The sequence below is a fragment of the Trichoderma camerunense genome (genome assembly GCF_050948025.1).
Source record: "Trichoderma camerunense strain CBS 138272 chromosome Unknown V8C40scaffold_11, whole genome shotgun sequence".
NCBI lineage: Eukaryota > Fungi > Ascomycota > Sordariomycetes > Hypocreales > Hypocreaceae > Trichoderma > Trichoderma camerunense.
Window position 1 is genome coordinate 95309 of NW_028145359.1, and position 26269 is coordinate 121577.

General features: G+C 46.6%; 9 protein-coding genes across 9 annotated transcripts; 6 read left to right on the forward strand and 3 right to left on the reverse strand.

Moving 5' to 3' along the window:
- Window positions 1-1865: 1865 nt before the first annotated feature.
- On the forward strand, window positions 1866-3597 carry V8C40DRAFT_275328 (cytochrome P450; the record flags this gene model as incomplete). Its single annotated transcript, XM_083220694.1, has 5 exons — window positions 1866-1946; window positions 2004-2786; window positions 2849-3163; window positions 3221-3387; window positions 3441-3597. The coding sequence occupies 5 exons, from the start codon at window positions 1866-1868 to the stop codon at window positions 3595-3597; spliced, it is 1503 nt and encodes a 500-aa protein (XP_083071897.1).
- Window positions 3598-3924: 327 nt separating this feature from the next.
- V8C40DRAFT_247541 (Zn(II)2Cys6 transcription factor) lies at window positions 3925-5921 on the forward strand. The gene is made up of 4 exons (XM_083216354.1): window positions 3925-4481; window positions 4539-4852; window positions 4920-5050; window positions 5106-5921. Exons 1-4 carry the CDS (start codon window positions 4097-4099, stop codon window positions 5830-5832), a joined length of 1557 nt encoding a protein of 518 aa, XP_083071898.1. The 5' UTR covers window positions 3925-4096; the 3' UTR covers window positions 5833-5921.
- Window positions 5922-6157: 236 nt separating this feature from the next.
- V8C40DRAFT_247543 (uncharacterized protein) lies at window positions 6158-7619 on the forward strand. Its single transcript, XM_083216355.1, has 4 exons — window positions 6158-6373; window positions 6430-6529; window positions 6585-6752; window positions 6815-7619. The coding sequence occupies exons 1-4, from the start codon at window positions 6355-6357 to the stop codon at window positions 7554-7556; spliced, it is 1029 nt and encodes a 342-aa protein (XP_083071899.1). The 5' UTR covers window positions 6158-6354; the 3' UTR covers window positions 7557-7619.
- A 41-nt stretch (window positions 7620-7660) lies between these two features.
- On the reverse strand, window positions 7661-12798 carry V8C40DRAFT_247545 (ankyrin repeat-containing domain protein). The gene is made up of 4 exons (XM_083216356.1): window positions 12097-12798; window positions 11371-12022; window positions 10680-11301; window positions 7661-10629 (listed from the first exon to the last, which is right to left on the reverse strand). Exons 1-4 carry the CDS (start codon window positions 12724-12726, stop codon window positions 7731-7733), a joined length of 4803 nt encoding a protein of 1600 aa, XP_083071900.1. The 5' UTR covers window positions 12727-12798; the 3' UTR covers window positions 7661-7730.
- A 1720-nt stretch (window positions 12799-14518) lies between these two features.
- V8C40DRAFT_266758 (flavin reductase family protein) lies at window positions 14519-15034 on the forward strand (the record flags this gene model as incomplete). The annotated part of the gene is made up of 2 exons (XM_083219785.1): window positions 14519-14554; window positions 14642-15034. 2 exons carry the CDS (start codon window positions 14519-14521, stop codon window positions 15032-15034), a joined length of 429 nt encoding a protein of 142 aa, XP_083071901.1.
- A 1106-nt stretch (window positions 15035-16140) lies between these two features.
- V8C40DRAFT_266759 (uncharacterized protein) lies at window positions 16141-17757 on the forward strand (the record flags this gene model as incomplete). Its single annotated transcript, XM_083219786.1, has 3 exons — window positions 16141-16341; window positions 17354-17539; window positions 17605-17757. The coding sequence occupies 3 exons, from the start codon at window positions 16141-16143 to the stop codon at window positions 17755-17757; spliced, it is 540 nt and encodes a 179-aa protein (XP_083071902.1).
- An 809-nt stretch (window positions 17758-18566) lies between these two features.
- On the reverse strand, window positions 18567-20702 carry V8C40DRAFT_275331 (Alpha/Beta hydrolase protein; the record flags this gene model as incomplete). Its single annotated transcript, XM_083220695.1, has 3 exons — window positions 18567-19435; window positions 19466-19623; window positions 19678-20702. 3 exons carry the CDS (start codon window positions 20700-20702, stop codon window positions 18567-18569), a joined length of 2052 nt encoding a protein of 683 aa, XP_083071903.1.
- Window positions 20703-21360: 658 nt separating this feature from the next.
- On the forward strand, window positions 21361-22739 carry V8C40DRAFT_279950 (homogentisate 1,2-dioxygenase; the record flags this gene model as incomplete). The annotated part of the gene is made up of 3 exons (XM_083221318.1): window positions 21361-21431; window positions 21483-22429; window positions 22525-22739. The coding sequence occupies 3 exons, from the start codon at window positions 21361-21363 to the stop codon at window positions 22737-22739; spliced, it is 1233 nt and encodes a 410-aa protein (XP_083071904.1).
- A 246-nt stretch (window positions 22740-22985) lies between these two features.
- V8C40DRAFT_266762 (uncharacterized protein) lies at window positions 22986-25684 on the reverse strand (the record flags this gene model as incomplete). The annotated part of the gene is made up of 3 exons (XM_083219787.1): window positions 22986-23855; window positions 24782-25443; window positions 25507-25684. 3 exons carry the CDS (start codon window positions 25682-25684, stop codon window positions 22986-22988), a joined length of 1710 nt encoding a protein of 569 aa, XP_083071905.1.
- Window positions 25685-26269: the final 585 nt, after the last annotated feature.

Below are 26269 nucleotides of genomic sequence, written 5' to 3' on the forward strand. Positions count from 1 at the left end.
AACGGGCTCTTTTCTCTCTCTAATAAGTGGGAGCTCATTGGACCACCACGTAAAGCCTGGTACATGTAAAGAAATTAAAGAAAACTTCCCAGTTGCCAAAAACGAGGTGCTTTGGCGGTTGCTGAGCTTTTATTTATAAGTTTCCATTGGATCGGATGCTTGTTTATCTGCTATGCTAAGAGTTGCTGGTGGCTATGAAGAAGACACGTAAAAAGAGGCCAAACCAAGTCATACATATGACTATTAATCCCGAAACCCCGAATTATGGGACGCTGATCTTGAAACGCCGAGGGTTGCAAGCTCGGCATTTACTTGCCATGATGACAAGTGACGGGAATTGAAGAAGAGGCACCTAATTTGAAACAGTCAATACTACATTGTTTATCTGCATTCACGTAACCCCGTCACCACACTCGCAGCAGCTATGGCGCAAGTGACATCACATCTATAAACAGTTTCAAACAGGGTAGGACTTTGAAGCTTATAGGCTAAAAGGCGGTACGATGCTCCCTTTTATGTACGATGCTCGGCTTTAGCTATTTGCGGATTTATCTCCAAGCTGCAGTGCTGTCGTATTTATTATTTCGGAGTGCCTCGGAGTCCTGATAATATCCTCCTTACCGCGAAACCGTCTGAATGGATTCATAAGCAGCAACAAATGAGATGTAACGGTAACGTTGATTTCAATAATGGCATTATGCTAGGCGATTGCCGTGTGGTTCTGAGATACAAAAAAAATAGAGGAGCAGCATACTAATGTCTTTGTAAGTGAAATAGATACAATTAGACAGAGGACGCTAATAAAAAGTGGTTGGTGGACGCTGTTCTTACAAAGGCATCTGAACCATCTCCTATCCATCAGATCGACTTGTCAACAGCGCATAGTATTGGCCCGGGATAATGAATCTCATACTAATTATTATTCCATTAGGGTTATCGGGACTGAATAAACTGCCGAGGCGGACCAGGAACGACCCCATCGTACGTTGGCGATTGGCTCCAAACTCCGCGATGTTACGCGTACAGCTCTTTTTCCAATTTTGGAAAACATCTCGAAAACGCCCCCTCCCCTCCCCTCCCCCCATTCTTAGTCCCGGGATGTTTCAACATGCATGTGTTCGCAGTCTACGGAGTATAAAACATCATCTTAGCCAGGGGTAAGAACGGGTGCTATACGGACCCGAGGACCCGTGATGCAACGATAGAGTTACGGGAGTGGGACTTGCATGCATATTCAGCTCACCATAGCCCCTTTGTGATGCTACGTAAATGATGAGTCTCTTATCGAGCTGGAAGACTCAGGTAAACCAATGGGCATGAAACAGCTTCAACGCCAGTATCAAGAAAGATACCGGGAAACGAGAGAGGGAGGATAACGGAACACGGAGTACACGCAATGCATAGGTGCTATGCCCCACGGTTTAGACATGTGAAAATACTGTTACAGACCATTGCACATCATTCGTACAAACAAGATATTATCCCTGTCATGGTAGGATAGAAGATGCATGTCATGGCAATCTTCTCGTACTTTGAAAGATGGCTGCATTCTCCTATCGCAGATCCACCAAAGCGGCTTCGGCAAGGTTGCCGGGTTCGATTAGTCGTGATGCGGCCGCATCTCCCCCCGCTTGGCACAGATTCGCCCAATAAGTGGATTTTGGAAAACAAGGAGCATGTCTAGTAGCTAGCTGAACAACCCCAGTCAATGTAATGTTTGTTGCAATACTTGAGTTCCCCCACTCACACTGAGAGGAAGTGTATATAAGTGGCCGTATGGTCTGTAGTCTGCTTTCTCTTGTTGTCAGAAGTCTAGTTCTTTGGGAGTTACTTGTTCGGCCAATGCCCGGCCTTGAAAGTACAGCATGGCGATACTTTTAGATAATCCCGTGGCTGCAATCTCGTTGAAAAGCGTTGTCTTGTTGCCACTGTTAGCAGTGATATTAGTAAGGGTTTTATGAAAGTGTTGGCGTTGATGTCTATGGTCTGACACAAAGAACTAGGGACTGCTTTACATCGCATACACTGCGATTTACAATTTACTCTTTCATCCTCTCAGAAAATTCCCGGGTCCAAAACTATGGGCTCTTCATTATGGCTTTTACGCTCGCCTGGAGCTCTCCGGTGAAGGCCATCGCAGGATGCTACAGATACACCAAAAGTACGGCCCGATTGTCAGAGTTGCCCCCGACCATCTGGCTATTTGCCACCCTGATGGAATGAATAATCTTTCAGGGCATCGCAAGCCCGGCCAATTGGAAAATGGAAAAGAATACGTCCGCACTGAGAGCAATCCTGGCACAATCATTGGCGCGGACCGTCAAGATCACACCCGAATGCGAAAGAGTATGGCAAACGCATTTTCGCAGCAGGCCATGCTCGACCAGCAGCCCTTGATTGTATCATACGTTGACAAGCTCTTTGAGAACCTTGAACGTTTCGCCGCGAAAGGAGAAGTGTTTGACGCTGTCGCCTGGTACAATTACACGACATTCGATATTGTGGGCGACTTGGCCTTTGGTGAACCCTTTGGATGTCTTCAGGAATCCACCTTTCACCCATGGGTAGAACTCGTCTTCAAAAGTCTCAAAAACATTGCATTCGACTCGTCATTTAGGCGCATGGGATTTCTGTACAATCTTCTTGTCATGCTTACCCCAAAGTCCGTCATGAGCAAGTTCATAGAACACAGAGAGCTATCTGAACAGAAAGTTCGCAAGAGGCTCAACACCAAGACGGACCGAAAGGATTTCATGGCATGCATGACATCTAGGAAGGGAAAAGATGTAAGATACAAGAGAACAAGCGGAGTGAATGAGCTCATCAGAGTACTAACATAGTTGCACAGGAACTAACTTTCCAAGAGCTCACTGCCAATGCTAGCATTCTTATCATGGCTGGCTCCGAAACAACCGCGACGGCGCTCTCTGCGGCCACATACTACCTTGGCTTACACCCCGAGCCCTTGAAGAAGCTATGCGATGAAGTGAGGTCTGCATTTCAATTGGAAGACGAGATTGATCTCGTGAGTGTCGGTCGCCTAGACTACATGCTCGCCGTTTTGAATGAAGCGATGAGACTTCACTCGCCAGTGCCCGCTACGACGCCACGAACCATCAATGAGATGGGCGATACAATTGGGGGCCAATTCATTCCTCCAGGAGTACGTATGGCTTGACTTGCGACACGATTCATCTTGCTTACATGTGTATTTCCACAGACTCATATTGACATTTGGTACTGGACTTTGTTCCACAACCCCGAGTACTGGGTGCAGGTCGAGGAATTTATTCCCGAGCGCTGGCTGGGAGACGCACGATTCGAGAGCGACAAGAAGCAAATCTTTAACCCATTCTCTGTTGGGCCTAGAGGTTGCATTGGCAAGAAGTGAGTTGTTCTGAAGTTCAATTCTGGTCACCACTAACGATGAGTGCGCGCAGTCTAGCTTATGCCGAAATGCGTCTCATTATGGCGAGACTCATTTGGAACTACGATATCGAGCTTTTGAACGAAAGTGTCGGTTGGGATAAGAGATGCGAGGTTTACATTGTGTACAATAAGGGACCCCTTTACATCCGCTTGAAGCCTAGGAAATGAGGAAAAGAAGAGGAGGGATTGGGCTGGCTTGAGTTGGCGGTGTTGCTGTGTAGCTGTTGCTAAGCTCGTATTTACTTTATATACCTATACCATAAGTGTTCATCGCATAAGTTGCTGCCTAGCCACGACTTTGCATTGTCCAGCAGCTTGACTCGGCCGTGCCTTGAACTTGTAAAGATTAGGACGCGCGTGCGGAAACTAAATATTGCAAAATAACCCGAATCTAGTGGACTGCTGACGCATGAATTGTGGCGCAAACCGTCGTACATGTACTTAATCACCCCTGAACACGCTTATTAATGTTGCCTGGCCTTATTCCGCCCTCTAGTTTCACCGAGTCTCTAGCTTTTTATATACATGAATTGTTCATCAGTCGAAACAGAAAGCAATAAAGGTTGCCGGATAATCGACAATTGCATCACTGCTTCCGTTAAACCAATCTTTACTAGTCATTCATCGCCAATCTAAATCGAGACTGTTCTTCAAAACGCCCCTGTCAATGGATGAGTCTCCTAACTCCGCAAAGCAACACACACAAACCAAAGGGCCCCAGAGTAAGCGCCACTGTTGGGAGTGCCGTCGACGATGCTTAGTGTGCGATTCTGAACTACCTGAGTGTAAAAGATGTCGTGCGTTGGGCATCCGTTGTCCCGGATACGGCGAGGTGAAGCCCACCAGGCTGAAATGGGTTACGCCTGGCAGAGTCCTTTCTCGAGATCAGAAAGAAAAGAAAAGCCTGGTCTACAAAAATCAAGACAAACACGTCAATATTATTACGGGGAGCACATCAATTATAGCACCCATGAAGCATGACATATACACGCCAATTCCACGATTCGAGATGCATGAAGAAGCACGTGCCATACTACAAGGCTACGAGTACTGCAAGTGATTATCTAGATTGGCCATTTGGAGTATACTTGCTAATACCTGTCGGATAGTCAATTCTTGCATATATACAGACTTGATCCCCCTCCATGAACTTGGATACAATCCTTACGTATATCCACTTTCCGAGAAACATCTCCAAGCCGCAGTTTGGTGTCCCGATTATCTAAAGTATGGTATGCTCTGCATGATTCTGAGTCATAGGATCAATCAAATAGGGAGCGCCATTCCACCCCGAGCAATGGTGCAGAAGTTTTACCACTACTGGGGCGTTGCTGTCCGATCTCTCAATGAATATCTCAACATGGACGATAGGCGTTTAGGCGATTCGGTTATCGCCGGGATATTGACACTATTACTTGCTGATGTTAGTTATTATTACCCCGAGATGTCGTGCAAGTGACTGCGCTTACTCATTCCGTCCTTTGCGATAGATCCAGCAGGGATCATCACTTAATTGGCGATGCCACTTAGATGCAATTTACAGGCTAATTATGCTGCGTGGCGGATTTTATGCAGTGGCCGAATCAAAAAGTATGGAGCCACTGCTCCTTTGCTTTTGGTCGTATGTGGCCCTTTTCCAGCAGCAGTTTACTGTATCATGAATTAACATCATCTAGTGTTGCAGTAATGGGGAACACAACATGTCCTGCATCGGACCTCTTCATGACCACTTTTCAGCTTGAAACTCTCAAATTTCTGCCACAGCAATACATAACTACTGTGTCTCCAATTCAGCTGTGCCCAGTGGCGCTGTTCATTGAGATTATCAAGATCAATCATCTTCGCACGCGGGTCACAAGACCTGATGCTGCTGGCACCGAGGCCTTTAAGAAGGAGAGTTTCGAAATATTGGAGCGCATCAATTGTTTCTCGCCCCATCGATTGGCTCAATCTAAAAGCTCAAATCAAGAAGTTTGGGCATTAGTTGGTCTGGTGTACCAGGCTGCTGTGGCATTATACTGCGTCTTATCACTTCAAAGCCTCTCGACTCTTCCCGAAACTCCGGCACTACGAGTCCAATGCGCCACGCATGGAAGACTTATGCAAACCCTTCTGGTGGAGGCACTTGCGTCTAAAAGCCTGAAAAGGTTTACGATCTGGCCGCTCGTTGTGCTTGGGGTGGAAGCTGTTCATGGTGACGCGTCGATGCGTGCCTTTGTTGCTAAAGAACTGTCAGAACTTAGCCAGAGTGTTGGAAGCTATGTGCCGCTTACAGCAAAACGAGTTCTCGGAGAGTTTTGGGCCTCTGGAAAAACTCGCTGGGATGCTTGCTTTGATAGACCGTATGTCTTTACTGGGCAAATTGCGGTGGACACGAGCGGCTTAATGCCGTTATACAAGTAACCTTAAATAGACTTAAGCCTCGAGATCCAGTTTCATCCTTATTAGAATCCTTGAAATGGAGTATCCTTGAAGTATCCTTATCAAAGAAATAGTATGAATTTGACTCGCATGGTTGGGAAAATACGATATCGCCGCCTTACAGCCTCAAAGCTCGCTTCCACTTACACGTACGTGGCCCGCGTGGGTCTGGCAAATATCTCCCGAAGCTAAATGTCTTGGCATCTTTTTTCTCCTATTTGGGCCAAGCGCCAATCCTTCAAGGAACAGCCGACTATCACAGGAGAAGATGCCCTACTCTGCCTGTTCCTTATATATAGTCCAGCTACTTGCAAATATTCTAAGATGTTTTGTTTCATTCTATTATACAGTTCACTTTTTCTCTTTCTTTCCTTTCACTTTTCACTTCGTCGGCAAAAGATTTCTCCTCTGTCTTTGCTATTCTTTCCAGCAATAGAGAGAAACCATCTCAACTTTCCATTGGCCTTGTTGTAATAGACATCATTTTTAATTATTCTTTTCAACATGGGATCTGGAGATCCCGGTAAGAATGCTCTTTTATCATCCCTTCTATGAGAATACTTGATTTACAAGCCATAGTTTTGTACAGCTTGTACGTCTACGCTCCTAATAGAGGGGCTCCAGTCTTCTTCACCGTGGCATTCGCTATTTCTGCAGTCTTTCACATTTGGCAATGCTGGTATGTATACACGTATTCCTTTTTAGACGAATATAGGACTTACTCTGTATATCAGGCGGTACAAGGCCTTTAGACTGATTGGACTGCACTCTGTGTGCGCTGTGTTATTCACTCTGGGCTTCGCATTCCGAGAATACGCATCATACCATTACATCTATACAGGTACTGGAGGGACACCTCTAATAATATTCATCCTTAGTCAGGTCTTTATAAATGTTTGCCCGTAAGCTGGCACATCTAGCTCGACAATATTTATGGATATCCACTGATGAACTTCTCTTGCAGACCACTTCTAGAGCTTTCGAATTACCATGTCCTCGGCCGAATCTTTGGCTATGTGCCACACTGCGCTCCGATACCTGCGTCTCGAGTTCTGCTTACCTTTGGTGGCCTTATGGGTCTCGTCGAAACTTTGAATGCTGTGGGAGTTGCTTTGTCTGCTAATCCCTCGGCATCACCTGGTCAGCAGAAGCTTGCGAGCAATTTGTTAATAGCCGTGCTTGTCATTCAGCTCGGCGTTATAGCTACATTCTTTTGTATGGCTGCCATCTTCCACATGAGGTGTACAATAGCTGCTGTCCAAGTCAAGGCTGTCAAAACTATGTTAACCACTCTTTACATGAGCATGGCTCTCATCTTTATAAGATGCGTCTATCGCCTGGTAGAACATACCGGCAATACAAAGATAGACATTACAGATATTGATGCCCTCAAAAGTCTAAGTCCTCTTTTGCGCTACGAGGTCTTCTTCTATATTTTTGAGGCTACTCTTATGTTTCTCAATTCCGCGATATGGAATGTCTGGAACCCAGGTCGCTTCTTGCCGAGGAGCCCTCACACTTACCTTGCACAAGACGGAACCGAGGCCACAGTGGAAGTAATACCGGATGGCCGATCGCTTCTCGCCAAGATCGCAAATGTGTTGACATTTGGACTATTGTTCCGCAGAAAGAATACCACTGTGGTATTTGAAGAATTGGCCGCGTATGATAGGAGCGAGCAAGCTGGGGTGCAAGTACACAAATAACGGTGTTAAACTGTACGAAATATAATAATATAGTCTATCTTAATGAAGACTGCGGCACCGAACAAACTGTCACCACGACATTAGGCAATTGTGTGCATCTGTGATAGAAAGAAATCCGTTCAAAACGTTAGAAATTGTTATAAAGGAGTCGTTCTACATAAATGACATGTAAAGCTAATTTGCCAAAACTTCCCTCTCTGCCTTCTCTACCTCCCAAAACTTTCTATATCTCTCCACGCCACCTTGACCATCATCTTCGTCTTCTAGCACACGTTGGAGCCACTCTTCGTCAGGTTCTGACAAAATGTGACAATCAGGCGTCGCACCCGCGTCGAGCAAAACTTCAACAATATCCCAATTGCCTGCAATAACGGCGGCGTTCAGGGCACTGCCATATCTCCCACCGCGGGCGTTCACACGGGCTCCTCTGCTTAGCAGTAAGCCGATGGTGGGTGTCTGACCCGAGTATGCTGCCGCTTGCAAAGCCGACCCGAATAAACCCCCTGGTACATTGACATCGATGCTGGGGCAAAGTTCCAGAAGAAGTTTTGGACCGGCAGTACCGTAATACATGTCTCTTCCAAATGCATAAGGAACCACAGCCTTTACCGTACACGCGGCCTGGAGTGCAGTGCCGTATTTACCGACCTCAAGATTAGGGTCAGCACCGTGTTTGAGCAATAGTTTAACCCTGTTAATCCACTTTGAATCGTATCTTCCAATCTCCACATAAGCATCTAGCTCATCCACATCCTCTTCTTCTTGCTGTACGTTGATATTTCTTTTAAGTAGTCGTCGCTGTCGTAATAGAGCATGCAGAAGTCGTCGTCGGTGTTGTAATAGAGCATGCAGAGGCGAGCTATGAGAACTACGTGAATCACTCATAGCAGCACCGTGATCAAGCAACAATTTCACCAGATCATCATCCTGGGAGAGGGCGGCTGCATACCATGCACCATTGGACCCCAGGTGAACGTCGGCACCGTGTTCGAGAAGTGCACGCGCTACCTGGGTGTGGCTTCTTGCACATGCAGCCTCCAATGCGGTTCCATGGTATCCAGCTTCGATATTAACACGGGCACCTTTTTTAAGCAAAAGATAGACAATCGTCAGGTTTCCAGTCGCGCAGGCTGCCTGTAGTGCTGTGCCGTATCGTCCACCCTGGGCGTTCACATTGACACCACGATCAATCAAGAGGTGCACCACGTCTTCATACTCTCTCGCGCAAGCCGCTTGGAGCGCCGTCCCATAATAGCCGCCTTCAGCATGAACATCAGCGCCATGGTCTAGAAGCAGTTGTACTATTTCTAGGGTGTGCTCTCGCACCTGTAGTTCAAAGTCTTTATTTACAGACGCGGAGTTGCGCTGACATGCTGCCTGGAGGGCATTGCCATAGTGTCCTCCCTGCACATTCACGTCGGCGCCTTTCTCGAGTAAGTATTTTGCAGCCGCAATCGGCATGTTGCGGTTATAGCATGCTGCCTGTATTGCCGTTCCGTATTTGCCCCCCTGAATAGAGACATCAGCACCTCCATTCACTAGCAGCTCAATGATTTGTATCATTTTCTCAGATTTGTGAGCGGAAATATTGACACACGCGAACTGTAGAGCCGTGTTATAAATCCCTCCTTGAGCATTAGGATCTGCGCCGCGGTCTAGTAAGTCCTTGATGAATACGGCGTCACCAATAGAATCTATCGCCGCCTGAAGTGGGTAGCCCTTCTCCCCGGCCAGCTCATTCATGTGCGCGCCTCTATCTAACAGCAGCTGGAATGCTCTACGGGCTCCGACATGTATTGCTACATAGAGCGCCGCTGCTAAAGAAGTGCCGTCTTTCATGTTGACACCGGCGCCGCTGTCAAATAGAAAACGGAGACAGTCTACGATATGCAGATCCAAGTTGTTCACCAGAAAACTTCCTGGATGGGGCGTGTATTCTAGATGGGGCATGTATTCTGTCTTGTCGAATGGGCTGTTGACATCGGCTCCGCGATTCACAAGGAGCTTGAGTACATCAAGATGACCTCCCCATAAGGCACTTCGCAGTGTAGATGCCAGTTTGCCAGCGAGCGCAGGGATTTCAGCTCCGTGGTCGAGTAGAAGCCCTACAATCGCTGCATCTCCTCGCCTTGCTGCTATTTCTAAACAATCGTGTATCTGGGCGCCCTTGTCTAAAAAGAGCTTGACAACGGCCTTTCTCCGAGAACTTGTTGCCCAAGAGAGGCCCTCATCCACATCCACTTGTGTGAGGTATCTGCCAACACCGACACTGCTCGATATGAACATTTCTGTCAGCTGGCGGAAGCCACACATGGCAGTGTAGAGACAAGGTTGTCGAATGAAGTCTTGTGATGTTGTGAGGCGATAGATCATACGGAATAGGCTTTTGCTGCAGACTGAAAGTGCGAGAACTGCATTTCGTGAAATTTCAGGAGGCCAGGATGCTCGGGGAATGAATTCGATGTGTTTCGCCCAACCGATGCGTGCGTATTCTGCCAAATCTTGCTTGGGACGCAAACTGTAAATCTTCCCGTTTTCATTCGGTATCTCAGTCGTTGAGCTGATGTGTAGATGATAGGCGAGACAAAAGCGTCCAATGTGTACGTGGGCGTCGGCCTCCGTGAACGCAAAGACAGATGAACGGCTCTGAAGAATTCTGTCAGACGTCAGGTACTCCTTGATCGAGAAGTGAGCTAGTCGGACGTGAAAAGCGCCATTGATGAGGCCTCCCATAGTAACAACAAGTCCAGGATCCTCAGTAACAACAAGTCCAGGAAAATACTTCAACACATCGATCGAAGAAAAAAGGCGAGACATGTTGTCAAATCCATCATCGGATTTGGAAGGGAGCATAAATATTTCTGCAAGCTGATCAAGGTTTAGAGGACCAATTGAAAAAGCGAGCCATTTCAGGGATGCTATGACTTGTGGTTGGAAATTTGTATCTATGCTCAGAAGCATTCTGTCGTAGGTTGAATCAAGCCCGCTGGGAAGGTCTCCCAGAGCCCTGCGAATGGCATCCTCGGAGGATAAGTTTTGCAGGTTTTCGAACTGGCAACGCACGTATTGGAACCTGGAGTAACAGTGAGCGAGATTGTCATGTCAATCTGAGATATTACCTACATGCCGTCTGCTTTATCTATCAGCGCATTTCTTGATTCTTTCTTAATATCCGTTGGCCATGTATCGTATTCGGCATCTGCTAGAATCGAGTCGATGTACTTGCCAATGTCGTCGTCCAAAACTTTGCGTTGGACAGACAAATCTATTTCTGCTCCCCAGGGATCACATAACAAAGGCCTTATTGCTTTATCTATATCATTCTCCTTGCGGCTTGTACAGAGCATGTGAAGGCTATCCGGTGCTGCGTTCAGAATATCGCGCAAGCTATTCAGGAGTCGCTTTCTCTCGCCGTTTAGTGTTGGACACTCGTCCAAAGCATCAATGATAATATACACGGCTGAAAATCCCTGAATAGAGGAGATTAACGCTTCTATGAGTGTTTCCGTATCTGGACGGCCGCCGTTATTTTTATACTCGCCGAGGCTTTGGACCGATTGTGGTATGTATGGACGATGGGCGCTAATTTGTTTAATCAGAGATGCAAGCATTACATCGACTTTCTGCTTCTGGGTATCGCTAAAGCTGAAGTAGAAATAGGCAAGCACAGTCATAGAGTTTCCCTTCTGTCGGTCTTGTAGATGTTTAATCACAGAGGAGCTTAAAATGGACTTCCCAGAGCCGGCTGTCAAGAGAGCTGTTAGCTAACCAAACCAGGTTTAAAATCTTCAACACATTGATGGTTCAGACATACCTTTTCCATGGAGCCATAAGAAAGACTTAGATATCATGCTCTCCTCCCACGCTTTGAATGTCTCGCTCCGATCTAGGAGCCACTCTCCCGTACCACCCTTGTGCTTACCGCGCGCGCCATTATACAGTTCAGTGTGGTCGATATTACATAGCCATCGGAGCAGTTCAATGCGATCTTTCTGCTCATGCGCATCTTTTACAGCTCTTGCTAAGCTAGAGACATTCTCCCCAATGGCAAACCAGAGACTCATGGCTTTTTGATGCCGGTTCTCGGCCGCCAAACATTCATCATCGTATTGAATGTCACGCCAAGAGGTAGCCAACTTGGCAAACAACGTGTCTTGTTCACGAATTTCATCAATTAAGTGACCCCAATCATTTCTTTTTGTAATATCCAAGCAAAGGCGGGATGCGGAATCTTTGGTGAAGTAACAGTAAGTCGTAACTTGAAACTTCAGAATCTGTCGATAGAGCTGTTCTAAGCCGATTTTATACTCCCGGTGAGATTGTTGAAATGATTGGCCTTCACTAGGCTTTAACTCATAGCGCCGAACATAAAGCTCTTCTCTCATTCGGCTCTGGGCGATAAGAGTCGAGACAAATTCCAAACCCTTTGCCAAGGATGCCATTTGTGTTGAAGGATTCAAAAAGAGCTGACATTAGTTAGTAGTTGGTAATTTGTTCTCTCATAGGTATCAAGTTCCAGGAAGTTTGTTATTCAACTTACTGGCAGTAGTAGACTAATGCCGACCCAAGCAAAAGATGCATAAGAGCTTACACTCACGGCATCAGTGATGTATTCGTTGACCAAGCTCACAATTCCTAGAATAGGCTGTACGAGGTCTCTAACTTCCACTTCGGAGCTCCTGAATTTCAACTTCCATGTATTCGAATTGACCTCATTCATTTTGTTCTCCAGGATCATCTGCATTCGGTCTCTGATGCTTGCATTAGACCCAAGCGTCGAACCTAGGCCGGCGACCATATTCCCCTGGAGCTTCATCTCATATTTCTTAATTAGTTCGTTATCCTCCACTCGTAGCTTCTCATATGCTATATTCCAGAGATCTTGGATTGGAGCATTGTCAATTCGGGGAGTGGTCAAAGTATGAGATGAGCTGAGCAGTTGGCCGACTGGTACAACATTCGTCTGTGTTTGTGAGGCTTGATCTGAATGTAACGAATCTTTACTGGATCTACCATCTTCGATAGTTGAGGCATTGAGCCTTGAATTGGCATGATACTTCTGAGGCTCGGCAGAATAGGAGCCCGATGCGCCATCTTGATCTTTGGGTCTCGAAGAGCCTAGAGTGTCCTGGAGACTCTTGAGCCTCCGTTTCCAGTCCTGGCGCCGCATTATGGGCTCTTGGTTGCAAATATATGCAGCGAATTCTATCAGGACCTAAATTTGCGCTCTTTGAAGTGAAAGGAGAGTCAGGTAGGATCCGCAGTTGGGTAGGATGGCGACCCCCGCCCGAGGCTGCATAACACGGCACATGGCCTTTTGATAGGCCGCTTTTTCGGTCATTCAACGGTCAATTTAGGCAGCATAATATAGTATATATTTACCCCCAAGGATGGAGCGTATAGCCTCTTAAGTTGAATGCCCGCTTAAATCTGCATTTTTGACTGATATGATCAGATTACCGCAAACTTATTCACATTAGGCATATAATTTGCGCAACATAGTACAACTAGAACGAAGAAGACTTAATTAACTTATTTGAGGTCTTTGTACCAATAACCCCCTCTCGTTTGAAGCATCCAAGGACGGAGGCCGATCCTGGTGTCTCTTTCATTCTCAAGCATCACCTGAACTGGTTTACTTGGGACATGGACATTCATCAGATAATCCATGCTCTCGTAGGCGTGAAATGTGAATAGCTTGTTGGGTTGATTGATATCTTCCCATACCCCGTAAACGAGTGTACCTAGCCTTTCAGCCTTAGAAGTGTTGACAATGTCTTCCCAGTATGCATGTGTCTTCGATGCCGTGTCTGGCTTGTACTCGACTTCGGAAAACACTATGAAGGGGTCTGCGTGATTTGCGACTTCAGGCCTTGTAAAATTGCTGCAACCTTCTAATGGTTCGAGTCGGTGAATGGTCGGAGCACTGTTCAAGACTCCAAGCCTCAGCCAATTGATCATTTCTTTGACAGCATCCTCTTAGTTATAAGTTTGCAACGCGGCTTCGTCGGCGTACCTTACAATTTCATGAGCCCTATGGAACTTTTTTTTTTTTTTTTTTTTTTTTTTTTTTTTTTTTTGGCTTACACACTCTTCAACAACATATACGGCAGGGTCTGTGGATTCTTCTTTTGATGTTGTAATGATGTACTTCAGCACTCCAGGCTCTTTCGCCAAAGCCTTGTTCGCTATGGCGTTTAAGTGCCTCAAAAGCTTTTATGTGTTAACAAGCTGGTAATACCGGGTCTTGGGTCTGTCTGGTCACGAACCATATCTCGGGCCTCTTTGTCTTTGGGCAAGTAAGATGCAAATAGAAGTTTTTGGGCCATCTTTATGAATGAAGTTTTATTTACTTTAGAAGACACAAGCCTAGAAGGGAAAAACAATACTGAATAATCGATGTAAATGCCTCGACTGAAGCACAGATGAATAGACATGAAGGCAAATCAAATCCACTGTCTGTTCTCTAAGGCGGCGGCTAAACAAAAAGCGGCGGATTTACTGCATGCTGTGAAGAATTAGTGCGCAATGAATTATGCCGCCTCTTACATCCCGCAAAATAAGTTCTATGGATTGTACATTATCGGGGTGCTGCTTGGGACACAAGTATGCTTCTGCATCAATTCTTATCTGTGAGCTCTCATTGTAGTTGAATGACTGTTTCAGCCCGTTTACAGCGATGAGAAGTACTGGGCTCGTAGATTTCGACGATGTTGATCGGCGGAGTATTTCACCTCACTTCTGCTGGGTACATATGCATTGATCCGCCCGCAAAAGCGCAACTCCACCAGGAGGCAATTAAGCCGCAATTTAATACAAAATAAATCGCCTGACAAATTAATACGCTGTAGCTACCGACATTTAATACCTATCGTTATCAAAAGTACGGGGTTCTGCTTTCATTGGAAAGGCTTCCAGATCATATTCGACAACAACCTGCCGCTCATCATCCGCTGTCAAAGATGAGCGCTGACGAGCGTAAAGCCTTGGAAAACAAGGTCAAGCGCAGCTTCCACACTGACTTCAGGCAAGTCGAAGCCTCTAGGTCGGATTGAGATAGTTCTGTTTCTGTCCAATACACAAAGACTCCAAATCCCGACTGGAAATTTGGCGATGGAGCCAACCAAACTCATGTGGAAACATCAGTCAAGCATATCGCCATCGATCCCTACAAGCCGGGTCGCTCACTCATCGACAATTACAAGTTATCCATCAGCGTTGTTGTCCTAAGATTGATTGTCTTCATCTCGACGCGCTTAAAGGATGGCAGCAAAGAGAATCTAGCGCCCATGAGCTTTTTCCAGATGATCAATGCCGACCCACCGCTCTTCATTTTCGCAGTGAACAGTCCACTTGCAGCAGCCAAGGACACTTTGTGGAACCTTGTCGAGACTGGCGAGTGTGTCATCAATGTTGTTAGCGAAGGCATCATCGAAGCTGTTAATGCTACCAGCATTGACGCGCCCTACAGTGCTTAGAACATGTCACGACCTGGCTCTTATGGCCGCGACAAGGGTCCTATATATGGTATTATGTCTTTTGTAAAGCTTGGTGATTTTGCTAACTTGGATAGTTAGTTAAGAAATGGCACAATAAGCTAGATGTGGTATAATAAAAGCTCACCAACCTCCTTCAGTAGGTACCGGTGAATGATCTTTGTCTACCCAGTTATGGAATAACCTTTATAATAGTAGATGACGAAGCTAACTAGTTCATACTCAATAAACACATTTCTGCGGCCACCCGAGCCATCTTTAGAGTTAGAGTGCTAGATGCAAAGCAGCTCCGTGCCCCAAGCAGGTTAAACTCAAGTGATATGCACGAGAAGGAGCAGACGCTCAAGGAAAACCTCTACAAAAGTAACATACCGAATCACAACGGCAGTACGCCATTGAGCTGTAATCTCACTTTCAGTGTTGTTCGGCGAAGCACTTCTTCTGATCGTCGGACATCAAGGAAGAAGCCTCCTTCTCTCCCCTCTCCTCTCCCGCTAATCAGATCAGCATGCTCTCTGTTGTTGGCTGTAGTCCCCTTGCTACAAAAGTTCGGTTGTTGGCTGTAGTCCACTTGCTACAAAAGTCCTGTTGTTGGCTGTAGCCCTGGCCTAATCTTTTGCCGTGTTTGGCGCTATGGTATGACAGAACGTAACACGAGGCCCTACATCGGCCCATAACATGAAAGCAAATAGGGATGCCTATTGGATATTTTTATATCATATCACTGTCTATACTGCCTGCAGAAAGTGGCCACACGGACAGAATACGAGAATCAAACGGAAGGTTCGGAACTCACGGCTATATAAACAGGAATACGGAATACAATTAGTTACCGTTGATACGTGTATACTGGAAAAGTCGTATGATATTTAGAAAATTGAGACAAGACTAACCAATCAGCCAAAGACTAAGAGTAATAAAAATTATCAATCAATTTGCTGTTGGGATAATACACTTGGCAAGGAACCAAATATAGTAGATACACTCAGCCAAAGACACAACTATATAAATGGATAGTTTCCTCCAGGCTACTTCCGAGTTGGTATAAATCAACTTTATAAAAAATCGTTAGTTTTATGCCAGAACACATGTCAGAAGGCATAGCCGCTGTACGACTTCCTATTGAGGGCATTGGATCTGTCATCCTCACTCTCGACCAAATTGCCACATTTCTGAACAAGAGCAAAGAAGAGGTGGAGTCTGACCTTCGGGCTGGAAATTCGAACATAGGGCTGGAGCTCAAATCCTCAGAAGAATTCAACAGACAAGTTGAAGATGGGACTCTTCCAGTTTATTAAACTGTTTATCATATCCACTCTAGTCCTGGGTATATACGGTATCAGTGAAATTCCTCATTGCGATGACGTCGTCGCTAGCGGTCTACAAACTGGAACTCAAGGTGCGGAGTGCTATTTGGATATGATAGACTCCAACGCTACTATATCAGATGCTACCAGCAAAAGAGACGAAGACTTGTCCGCGAGAGGTGACGATTCAGCGGCCGGGCCCGTGCAGTGTGCAAATCAGATACCTACATATGCAAGTGTCCGTGGGCTCTGTTCTAATACAGTTCCCAGAACTGTTACACTACCTCCGGCATATAGCCGCACAATGGCTAGATGTCAAGTATATATATACGCAAATGCGGCATTTGCCATATGCAACGCTGATTACTGCTCGGGCAACAGATTTAGTGGTCAGAAAAATGTTTGCAATCGGATATATAATACTTGCAGGCGTAGAAGCAAGGGTGGTTATGTTGAATATACACAGCCTGATGGCCTCTCGTCTTTGTACAGGCAGGGATCGCGTGATAACCCCCCTATATATTCTAATTGTTAGATATTACTTTTATCTGCTGATGGGGAATTGGCATAGGGTGAGCAGCTGTTGGTCAATACCTGATAGGGATAGTGCATAATGTAGCACATAAATTAAAAACAAAAAAAAAAGGGGGGGGGGGTGGATATTACAGTATCTTAGATACTACTTTTTACTTAATTATACTTTTGTTATACAGCAGTGAGTTGTCATCAACCTCTACAGCAGTTTCTACCCCCCACACTTTCCCAATTAAGAAATAGAGCTTTTGGATAGCTCTATAGCAGATACTCTTAGTGCTTTTATCATATCTGAAGACATATCGGCTTTGGAGCGAGTTCCCAACAACATTCGTTATCCATAAGGCTTGAACGAAGCGGTCTATCTGGGATAGTTGGCGAGGTCCAGAATAGATAAGGGTATCTTCATAGCGTTTCGGAATGGGATATCAGTGGTCTGACTCCCGTGTATGACTGCCAGACCGTCTCGTGTGCTCGTGTCAAGGACTGTATCTTTAGCATCGAGGCCAAGATCGAGAGCATTCGCGAGTTTGACAGTCGAGCCAATCCAGGAACGAAATCTGGAACCCTTGAGGTCGTTGAAGCTACCCGCTTCTGGGCGCGTGAGGATGCCATTAACCAGGAGAGAAACGTCATTGATCTATCGGTCCGGACTTTGCGTCTGCATTTCAGGTTATAGAAACGGAGAATACAAAGCGCTGACTTGCACAGATCCTGCGACCTATTAGTAGATTAGGAGATATTAGCTACGGTCGGATGCTCCAGGCTTTCCAAATACCTCGACCAGAATTCGAAAAGGACTTGAACAGTATTCAAAGGTTCGAAGAACTGGAGAAACGGCTTGGAGTTACAGATATACAGTGAAAGATGCTGCGGATTTATTCGAAAGTGTACTGTGAACGGGAAGATAAAATATAGAGAAGTTACATTTTGTGCCATGATTACAGGCTGTGGCTCCAAGTCGTCAACCGCTTAATCAAAACTGTGGCCCCTAACTTCATCATACTTCTCACAAACAACGTACTTACGAGTCCGCGCCGCGATTACTTCGTCGATACACGTAGTAGGCTGTACGGAATGTCATGAGAGTAAGTTGCAATTACGAAGGGAGGCCAAGTGGTATATAGAGCAGCACCGCTCCTGAAGGAGTTAACCAACATGATTGAGGAAAATCTAGAGGATCCATTTATGCTAGGCTTGAGACTAAGTCATGGGAATTTTGTCTGGGTCGCTTTGGTGGTGTTTCTGCAAATTGTTGACAATAGGGTTGGTGAAGCACCGTTGGAGTACATGGATTTGACAAACCATTGTGTAAATCAGCTTCACTGAAGGTTCCCACCCAGCCATGCTTCTCTAAAAAGCTTATCACCCGGGGTCCTTCTTTAGGCCCAGGGTATGAATCAATCTCTACTGAGTTTGCAAGCACCTTGTGGTCTTATTATGACCATGGGAACGACCTTGAGCCTCCGACGCTATCAGACGATTTCCTGCGAGGGTATGATTGGATCAACCCCTTGCTAGATTCATCAATTGAGTGACATCAATAGTACAATGCATGCTCTAGAGCCATTTCTGGGCGCATATAACGAGCACTGTTAATGAGGCATGGAATCAAGAAATATCCAATAAAGAATGTTCATACTTTGATCATTAATCTCAAGGTACGAGCCCTTTTACTCTCTACTTATGACAGGAATAGTTATAGAGCCAGCATATAGCCCACCCGTGAATATAGAATTGGCTGTTTCCCGATGATAAGATTCGTCGTAAGCGCGTTCCCATCCTGGAATTTCCCCTGGTCCTTCTGCTGGTGAAATCTCAACGCGGAGTCGGCAGCCTATGGGAATACGCCCTGTAGCAGCTAGCAACTCTACATCAATCTTGACCGCTGTGTTCGGGAGTAGAGGTAAGGCATCTTTCTCCCGGTGAGTATGCCAGGGGCGTTCCTTGTTACTCTGCACTGGATCGGTGGCCCTGTGAGAGACTTTAAGACAACCGTACGTCAGTGGTGCTCGTGTACCGGGTGCTCGCGTCTGATAATGGACTTCCTTGTCACCCTCAAAGACACGAATGGCGACAAAGACATCGGCATCCGCTGATCTAGACGCTACCCACAGAGTGGCCCGGAAGTGGCCTGCCAATTCGAGACTCTCCGTCAATGGCTCTGACTCGAAAATAGCCATGGGAAGATCTTTGGCCACTTGAACGTTTGCAGAGTATGTGAACTGCCACTGCTGAGGGGGCAAACGAGTAGTCATATTCCCTATAGTCGTGGCACCGTTGGCGTCGAGGAAGAGTTCCCGGTACTCAGTGTTTGGAAGAGGCCAAGTTGTCGCATTCTGCCACTCAAAGGCTCCCCAACTTGTTCGCATTACCATCCGGATAGGGGATTGCTCCTGATCAGGCATAAGTCCCTTGAGGTGTTGGCTAAAGAAGGCCTCTAGATCAGGTTGACAATCAACAAACATGTATTCCGGAACAGCAGCGTCGAGGATAAGAAGTTGCTTGGCTGGCGATGGCAACTCGGCATAGGCTTCGAAGCCTGCACAACCATGGGTAAAGCCCGTCTAACTAACGGCTGTGATTACAGGTATATGTATTTTAGAAAAATCGGCGGACAAGATTGAATTCTGACCATGGCCATGATAGTGTCCATCGTCCCATGGGTGGTCTTCTAACCCGGTGACAAAATCGACAGCATCGCTGTTTTTGTTTCTTGCGGGACCAACACTTTCTTTCCACCACTAGTGGCGGTAATTTTTGAGGAAAATTCCTCCTGGGTACGCGAGATCGCGATAAGCATCGGCATCTGAGGCTATCGCAGCCATAGCATGGAGGGACGGCGGTTGTAAAGCGGCGACATTCCACTGCGTGGTAGCGTTGTATGAGCTACCGTAAAGGCCAACCTTCCCATTACTCCAAGTCTGTCGAGCCGCCCACTCGATAGCGTCATAATAGTCTAGGGCTTCTTGTTGCGAGAAGACGTTCAATGTTCCCGGTGTCTTGCCCACGCCGCGGACATCCACATGAACCACCACATAACCTTGTGGCACCCAGGTACTGCTGTTGGCGGAGGCAGCTGTTTCCGAGTATCGGAAATAGTAGTTCAGCTCTTCCCTACTCTTCTCTAACCAAGCTGCTTCTCGTTCCTCACCAGTTAGCATTTCGGCCTCGTTATGAATAGACCCGGTTTGGAATGCACGGCCGTAGACGCTCTGCCGGAGCAGAACGGGATGAGATCCTTCATCAATGGGCAAGAAGATATCCGCAACGAGATAACTCCCATCACGGGTAGGAATCCTGACGTCTCGCAGTACTCTGATGCCCTGAAGAGCCCGGCGCAAGTGATTTCGAGCCTCCGCGGCTCCACGAAGCCGGAGCCCCAGCTCACGAAATACACCACAAACAGCCGGTGCTTTCTCAAATTCCTCGACACTGGACAGGAACTGGATTCCCTTGGCATGTGTATTGACAGCTTTGCGAGTGGCATCATCTATCACCACACCACTCCGAAGATCCGCGTCTAGTCCCAGACTTTGGAGGAAACGTGCTCGGTTATTTGTTTCTGCACAAGTTGGCTCCAAGTTCTCCATCTTATCATAGCTACTGCCATGTAGACTAGCTATTGTTAAAGATGGTGATCCAATCGCCACTCCGATAATTAGACTGCTGATGGAGAATGTTATCAATTCACCCTCCTTGTAGTAGAACTGCCCATCTTGGTCAGTTACACCCTTTTGGGAAGGCGTTTGGTACTCGAGACCTATGAAAGGACCGTCTCGGAAATTTCCAGTCAATAGTTGCTTCATAGCCTTGGTGGAGGGTGCCAGACCGCTTTACACTGTTGGAAGAAGCGCCGGGAATTGTAATGCTACTGCCGTTACGATAGCTATCAGGCACTTTTTCTTGTTTACTGGCGGGGCCTGTCTCTTTATGACTTTATGACACCAATTAAGTGGCTTATTACTCTCTATGGCATTTAATTGAACATACACATAGGGCTCATGTGTCTACGACAGCAAGAGGAGAGAGCGAATCTTTCCAACGACGCCGCGTCGAATACACCGTACAACATGATCGGGATATGCCGCACGACTATTTCAGGAGTAATACGCTCCTAAATGAGATTGTCCGCTTGTATTCTCATGAGCTGTTACAGCGTTAGTAATTCATCCGCACATCAGAGCCTGGGGTGCAGTAATGTGCGGTCTATTTGACGAACATGGGTATTATAATTGGCCCGCCTCCTCTCCAGTCTCTGCAGGATATCAGCTCCACTGGAAATGCGACAACGCCTTCAGTGATCCGCAATGTCTTGTGGCACGACATATAGGTTATAAAGAAGCAGGTCATTCTCTATTCAACACCATTTCTCTCATCATACTCAACACATTTATATCATCTAAAGCAAAATCTCTTTCCCTAACATTTCAAAGCTCTTTTCTAAACTATCCACAATATTACATCATGCGTTATACGACGGACTTTAGCGTCAAAGAGAAGTACACCTATCATGACGGTTTGGGGAATCATCATCAGTAAGCCGTTCAATCTTGTTCAAACATTTCAAATCTAATTGATGAGACTAGATCTGAAGCATTTCCCGAGGCAGTTGCATTTGTTAACCCCTATCCTCAACAAGCTCCTTATGGCTGTCGAACGGAGAAGATCTCTGGAACAGCGTTTGTAGCTCCACGGGCAGAGAACTTGCATACCTACACATATCGTTCCCAATCTTCCTATGATCACTCCGAATTCAAGCCGTGGCATCATGAATTGGAAACTGCTAATCCAGCAGAACCGACAAAGTTCACGCCGAATGGTTACTGGTGGTCCGACTTCGCCTCGGTCAGCGAAGGTGACTGGACAGAGCAGCATCTGCTAGGAAGCAATGGAAACGCAAGGCAGAAAAATGGCGTTGCTCTCTGGGTTTTTAAACTCACCAAGGATATGAAGCCACATACTGTATTCTCAAGTCAGGATGGTGAGGCTTTGATTGTCCCCCAGTCGGGCGCGATGGATATCACCACGGAACTGGGCAGGCTGCTGGTGAGAGCCAACGAATTTGCCGTTATCCCGCGTGGAATCCGATATCGAGTAGCGCTGGTCGATGGAAAGCCATGTCGAGGCTACATCTGGGAGCTGTATCAAGGCCATTTTCGATTGCCAGAGCTCGGTATCGTTGGGTCGGTGGGCCTCGCCAACCCGCGAGACTTCCAAATTCCCACAGCGTTCTTCGATGGCGAAGTTATCAACGGCATTGCTGTTGCAAATAATGGAAATTCTCCGTGGACTATCATCACGCGTCTTGATACCAGACTATGGTCATGTACACAAGACTCCACGCCGTTTAATGTTGCTGGTTGGCAGGGCACGCTCTATCCTTACAAGTACGACATGATGCGCTTCAACTCTTTTAGCAATGCTGCATTTGATCACCATGACCCTTCGTTATACTGCGTCCTGCAAGCCCGAGCGTTTGGAAAAGAGCCTTTCACCGCTGGGAGGCAACTGAAGACACGCTCCGGGTCCCATGGTACCATCGCAATACGATGTCGGAGGTCATCTTCCCGGTCATCAACGACCCGGCACTCCCTTTCAACGGTGGTACAAAGTTCGGCCCCTTTGCAGGTTGGATGAACGCGGCCATGGTGCCGCATGGGCAGACGGAAGAGGAGTATCAGCTGTACTTGAATCAGGACACCAGTAAGCCCGTAAAGCTACAGGATGATGGGATTTCGGTAACGGTTTTTGAGACTGAGTGTCCCTTCATGCTTAGCGAATGGGCTTATAACACGGCAGAGAAGAATTTCAAGTCACAGGCCACTGCTGTATATGACAGGTGAAATATACCAGTGGAGGGAGACTGGAGAATATTGAACAAAAAGATATGTTTGCTTCAAATCTTTAGGTACATATCTTCCACAATCTTTTTATTTCATATAGACCTATTTATTGTGAATTCAATCTTGAATAAAATCACTTGGCATGCTTATCCCAAACTCCTCTAGCATGATTCTCTTTATGGCATTACATACATGTAGAATCAACCTTGCATATGCTCTCCCAGCATTTCAATACAAACTCTTGCATTATAGAGATCCCTCAGGCCACTTGTAAGGTGGCCACGCAAAATCAGGATTCCACTTCAATTGAAGAATCATAGTGCCCTCAGGGAACTCCTTCTTCGTCCCATCCGATAGTCGAAACGGGCCGGTCGGTTGATACATCGTCCAGTCGTTGATGACGCCCACCGCCTCTGCCACCTCATCTTTCAATCTAGCATACATATTTGGCGGCGCAATGTAATCCCCCATCACTTCGCCGCCTTTGTTAATCTCATACTCGCCAGGCTCTACCCTAACCCAAACAGGCTGACGATACTGATCCTTTTGCATGTCTGTCTCAAAATCGAACACTTTGGGTTGTTCAAACCCGGGCTTTACGGGGTATTCTACCCCGCAGTTGCGCAAATCCTCATCAAGCGACATGTTGCCAATGCTGTAGTTGACCCAGACGAGCGACAACTTGTCCGTCCTGATGAGCATCTTCCACAAGACATCTGTGCTCTCGGCTTGTCCCCAATTGACGTACTCTTGATCCGCAAAGTAGGAGATGTACCAGACGGCATTCCTTTTCACAGCCTCATCATCCAGGATGAGGAATTTCTCTTCTCGACCTGCCTCGTCTTCTTTCCGGCGGATGTATTCATGAGATTTCCCGATATAGTCTTCAGGTGGACGGACTATTTTGATGTGAAGCCTAGGGTCGAAGCGTGCATTATTGCCTAATTCGAAGGCTGATTTGAAGGCTTGAAGTTCATCGCTGGAGATGTCGGCGAGAAGATAGCATGTGAGGACATCTAGATTGTCGTGGGGCACAAACCAAACCATATTGAACGTGCTGCAACTGATGTAGAGGCTATCGAATTTGGTGATGAATGAAGTTTTTTGTTTATGAGTCTGTTTGAGAATGTACAGTATGTTTCAAAGTCGCTAAGACTCCAACCTCATAAGCATCAATGGATGGCAAGTAGACAACCCGTGAATGCATGATGAAATATCTCGTATCGAGTCGTGAGTTTTAGGCAGCGATTAGCGGTGTTAGTGCCTACAGTTATAACCGTGCACTGTTAGTGGCGGCTGCGCCTCTCGCGATCCGCTTCATTAACAGGCACAGTATTTTTAGAAGCTGCTGCGGATCTAGCTGCATCTGTCTCGCTTACCTTACCGAAGAGGCGGTAATATATATTAACTTCAAGGAGATCGGGCTAAATATTTGCAATGTGAGGCTGTCACCATCATCTATAAGCGCCTTGGTGATGGGCAGGTGGTAGCCAAAGACGAGCATCGCCACATCAATTAGCCCTCATTACACATCCTTCAACTCTAGACTCAAAATTCGGGATCAATTGAGCCATCATACTAAACCCCTTCCTTCGAAATATACGGTAAGATTCAGTTTTTACTTGTGACACACGAGACGTATAAGGGTTACACACAGGGGGGTTGATCGGCGAGGTGGCGCTCACAGTTTCGAAATACGAATGCCATTGGCGTTGCACAAGATGAGTAGTAGAATTCATATTTTGTTGTATTTTCATTTATTTATTTTTTTAAGTTTCAATGAAGTATCCTAATGTGAAAGTGGACAAAAGTATTTATCTATGTACAAGAAGAATAAAATGAGGAGTAGAGGGCTACTAAGACGGTCCGGTTGAGTTGTGTATGTTTGTATAACCGGACGTGTCTCAAGAGCATCCCGAGTTTTCAATATCGCGTCCAACCCCCAGATTTGGATCCATCCCCCGCTCCATCAACACACGCACTATATCCTCTCTCCCTTTACTAGCAGCAATATGTAGGCTGTTGCACCCTTCGCTGTCTACCAGAAATGGATTCGCCCCGACAGAAAGTAACATGCCGACGGCCTCAAGATGTCCAGCCTCGGCGGCATAGTGAAGCGCAGTTCGCCCATAAGTGTCTTTGGCATCTAGTCTAGCTCCTCTACTGACGAGGAGGCCAATGATGCCCATGAATCCACCTCTAGCAGCTAAATGAAGAGGAAACTGGCCTCCGAGGTGACCTTCTGGTGACAAACAATTGCTCTTTGGTCTGCTTATGAGGCTGATGGAAGCGTCGTAAGACAGGGCTGATGGCGATGATTGCGAATCCTGAAAAGGCTGAACGTCCAACGACGCTGAGCTAGGAATAGGGCTGTGGCTGTGATTGTCAAGCGTGTCCCCAGACGGCAGAACATTGGAGTCGGTATCGAATAGAGGAGATGCCGCTGGCCAAAAGGGAGTCCATGGATTGGGTATATCAGCGGATAGTGTTTGGCTCCTATCATAGTCGGATATGGCCGAGGGAGTGAGAGCGCCGTATGATGAGTTTGGCGATGTGATAGATATGAAGCTCCGGTTGTAGTCCTCCGGAGGTGTAATCTCTAGTCGTCTAGTGACGCAGCTGCAGCAAGGTCCAGCGTGTGGCGATGTGCGGAGATCTGGTGATTTGGACATTTCAGAAAGTCTCTGCTCAGCTTTCCGGCGTCCTGCATGATAGTAATCGTTAGTAGATATTCTCATACTGCGTATCATGAGCTGTCTTGACTTACTATGTTTGCGCTGGGCGATTCTATTCTGCTTCCTTCGTCTCTCTTTTGCAGCATTTTCAGCATCGACGATGCTATCAAGCTTAATTTTTTCTTCAATCCCTTCATCATTTTGAATGCAAAGCCTCAGTTCATGTCGGTTGCCGGTGGGGCGGTCCGGAGTGCAGGATGAGGTCGCCATGATCACTTTGCTCTTTGTTACGGTAGACGATGGTCGCGTTTGCAATAAAAATTCTCTAGTTACATAGTATAGTTGTCGTAGATAAAAAGTGCAGTTCCAAAAACTTGTCTCATTATTTAAACATTTCTGTCAGGCACGGACAGGGATGTTGGAAGGAATCTGGGAATCTTATTGTAGACACCCTCGGCATTGGGGGCGGGCACACAGCTTAGCAGCATCTCCTGCAACAAGCCACACCTTTCACCACTCTTGTGCGTAGCCGAGAACCGGGGATGCTATCATCTTGGCTGAAAGAAGCCATTTGTGGCTCGAATTGGCGCTCACACGGCATCTATAAACGCATCAACACGCTAGATGGTCGCAGTGACGGTGGCCAAACTCGTCCATCTTGGCGGCCCATTTTGCCTTTTTTGCGACTGTGGCGATCCTGCAAGGTTGCTTGCTTGATCTGGGTTAGCAAGGCTGCTGCAAGGAACCACAAAAGCACCGGATGCGATGCGGCTTGGGCGACTGCTAGGAATAGTCAATGGCGGAGCCGTTCGATCTAAGCAAAGGGACCATGGGGCCGCGGGCTGGATTCCAAGC

Excerpts from the sequence above, each read along its gene's own strand:
- V8C40DRAFT_247545 (XM_083216356.1), bottom strand. The coding sequence starts at position 12,726 with ATGCGGCGCCAGGACTGGAAACGGAGGCTCAAGAGTCTCCAGGACACT. Across the intron at positions 11,302-11,370 it reads CTTATGGCTCCATGGAAAAG|CCGGCTCTGGGAAGTCCATT; the intron begins GTATGTCTGAAC and ends CTCTCTTGACAG. Across the intron at positions 10,630-10,679 it reads ATAGATAAAGCAGACGGCAT|GTTCCAATACGTGCGTTGCC; the intron begins GTAGGTAATATC and ends CTGTTACTCCAG.
- V8C40DRAFT_247541 (XM_083216354.1), top strand. The coding sequence starts at position 4,097 with ATGGATGAGTCTCCTAACTCCGCAAAGCAACACACACAAACCAAAGGG. Across the intron at positions 4,482-4,538 it reads ACTACAAGGCTACGAGTACT|TCAATTCTTGCATATATACA; the intron begins GCAAGTGATTAT and ends CCTGTCGGATAG. Across the intron at positions 5,051-5,105 it reads CTGCTCCTTTGCTTTTGGTC|TGTTGCAGTAATGGGGAACA; the intron begins GTATGTGGCCCT and ends AACATCATCTAG.
- V8C40DRAFT_247543 (XM_083216355.1), top strand. Across the intron at positions 6,530-6,584 it reads TTTCACATTTGGCAATGCTG|GCGGTACAAGGCCTTTAGAC; the intron begins GTATGTATACAC and ends TCTGTATATCAG. Across the intron at positions 6,753-6,814 it reads GTCTTTATAAATGTTTGCCC|ACCACTTCTAGAGCTTTCGA; the intron begins GTAAGCTGGCAC and ends CTTCTCTTGCAG.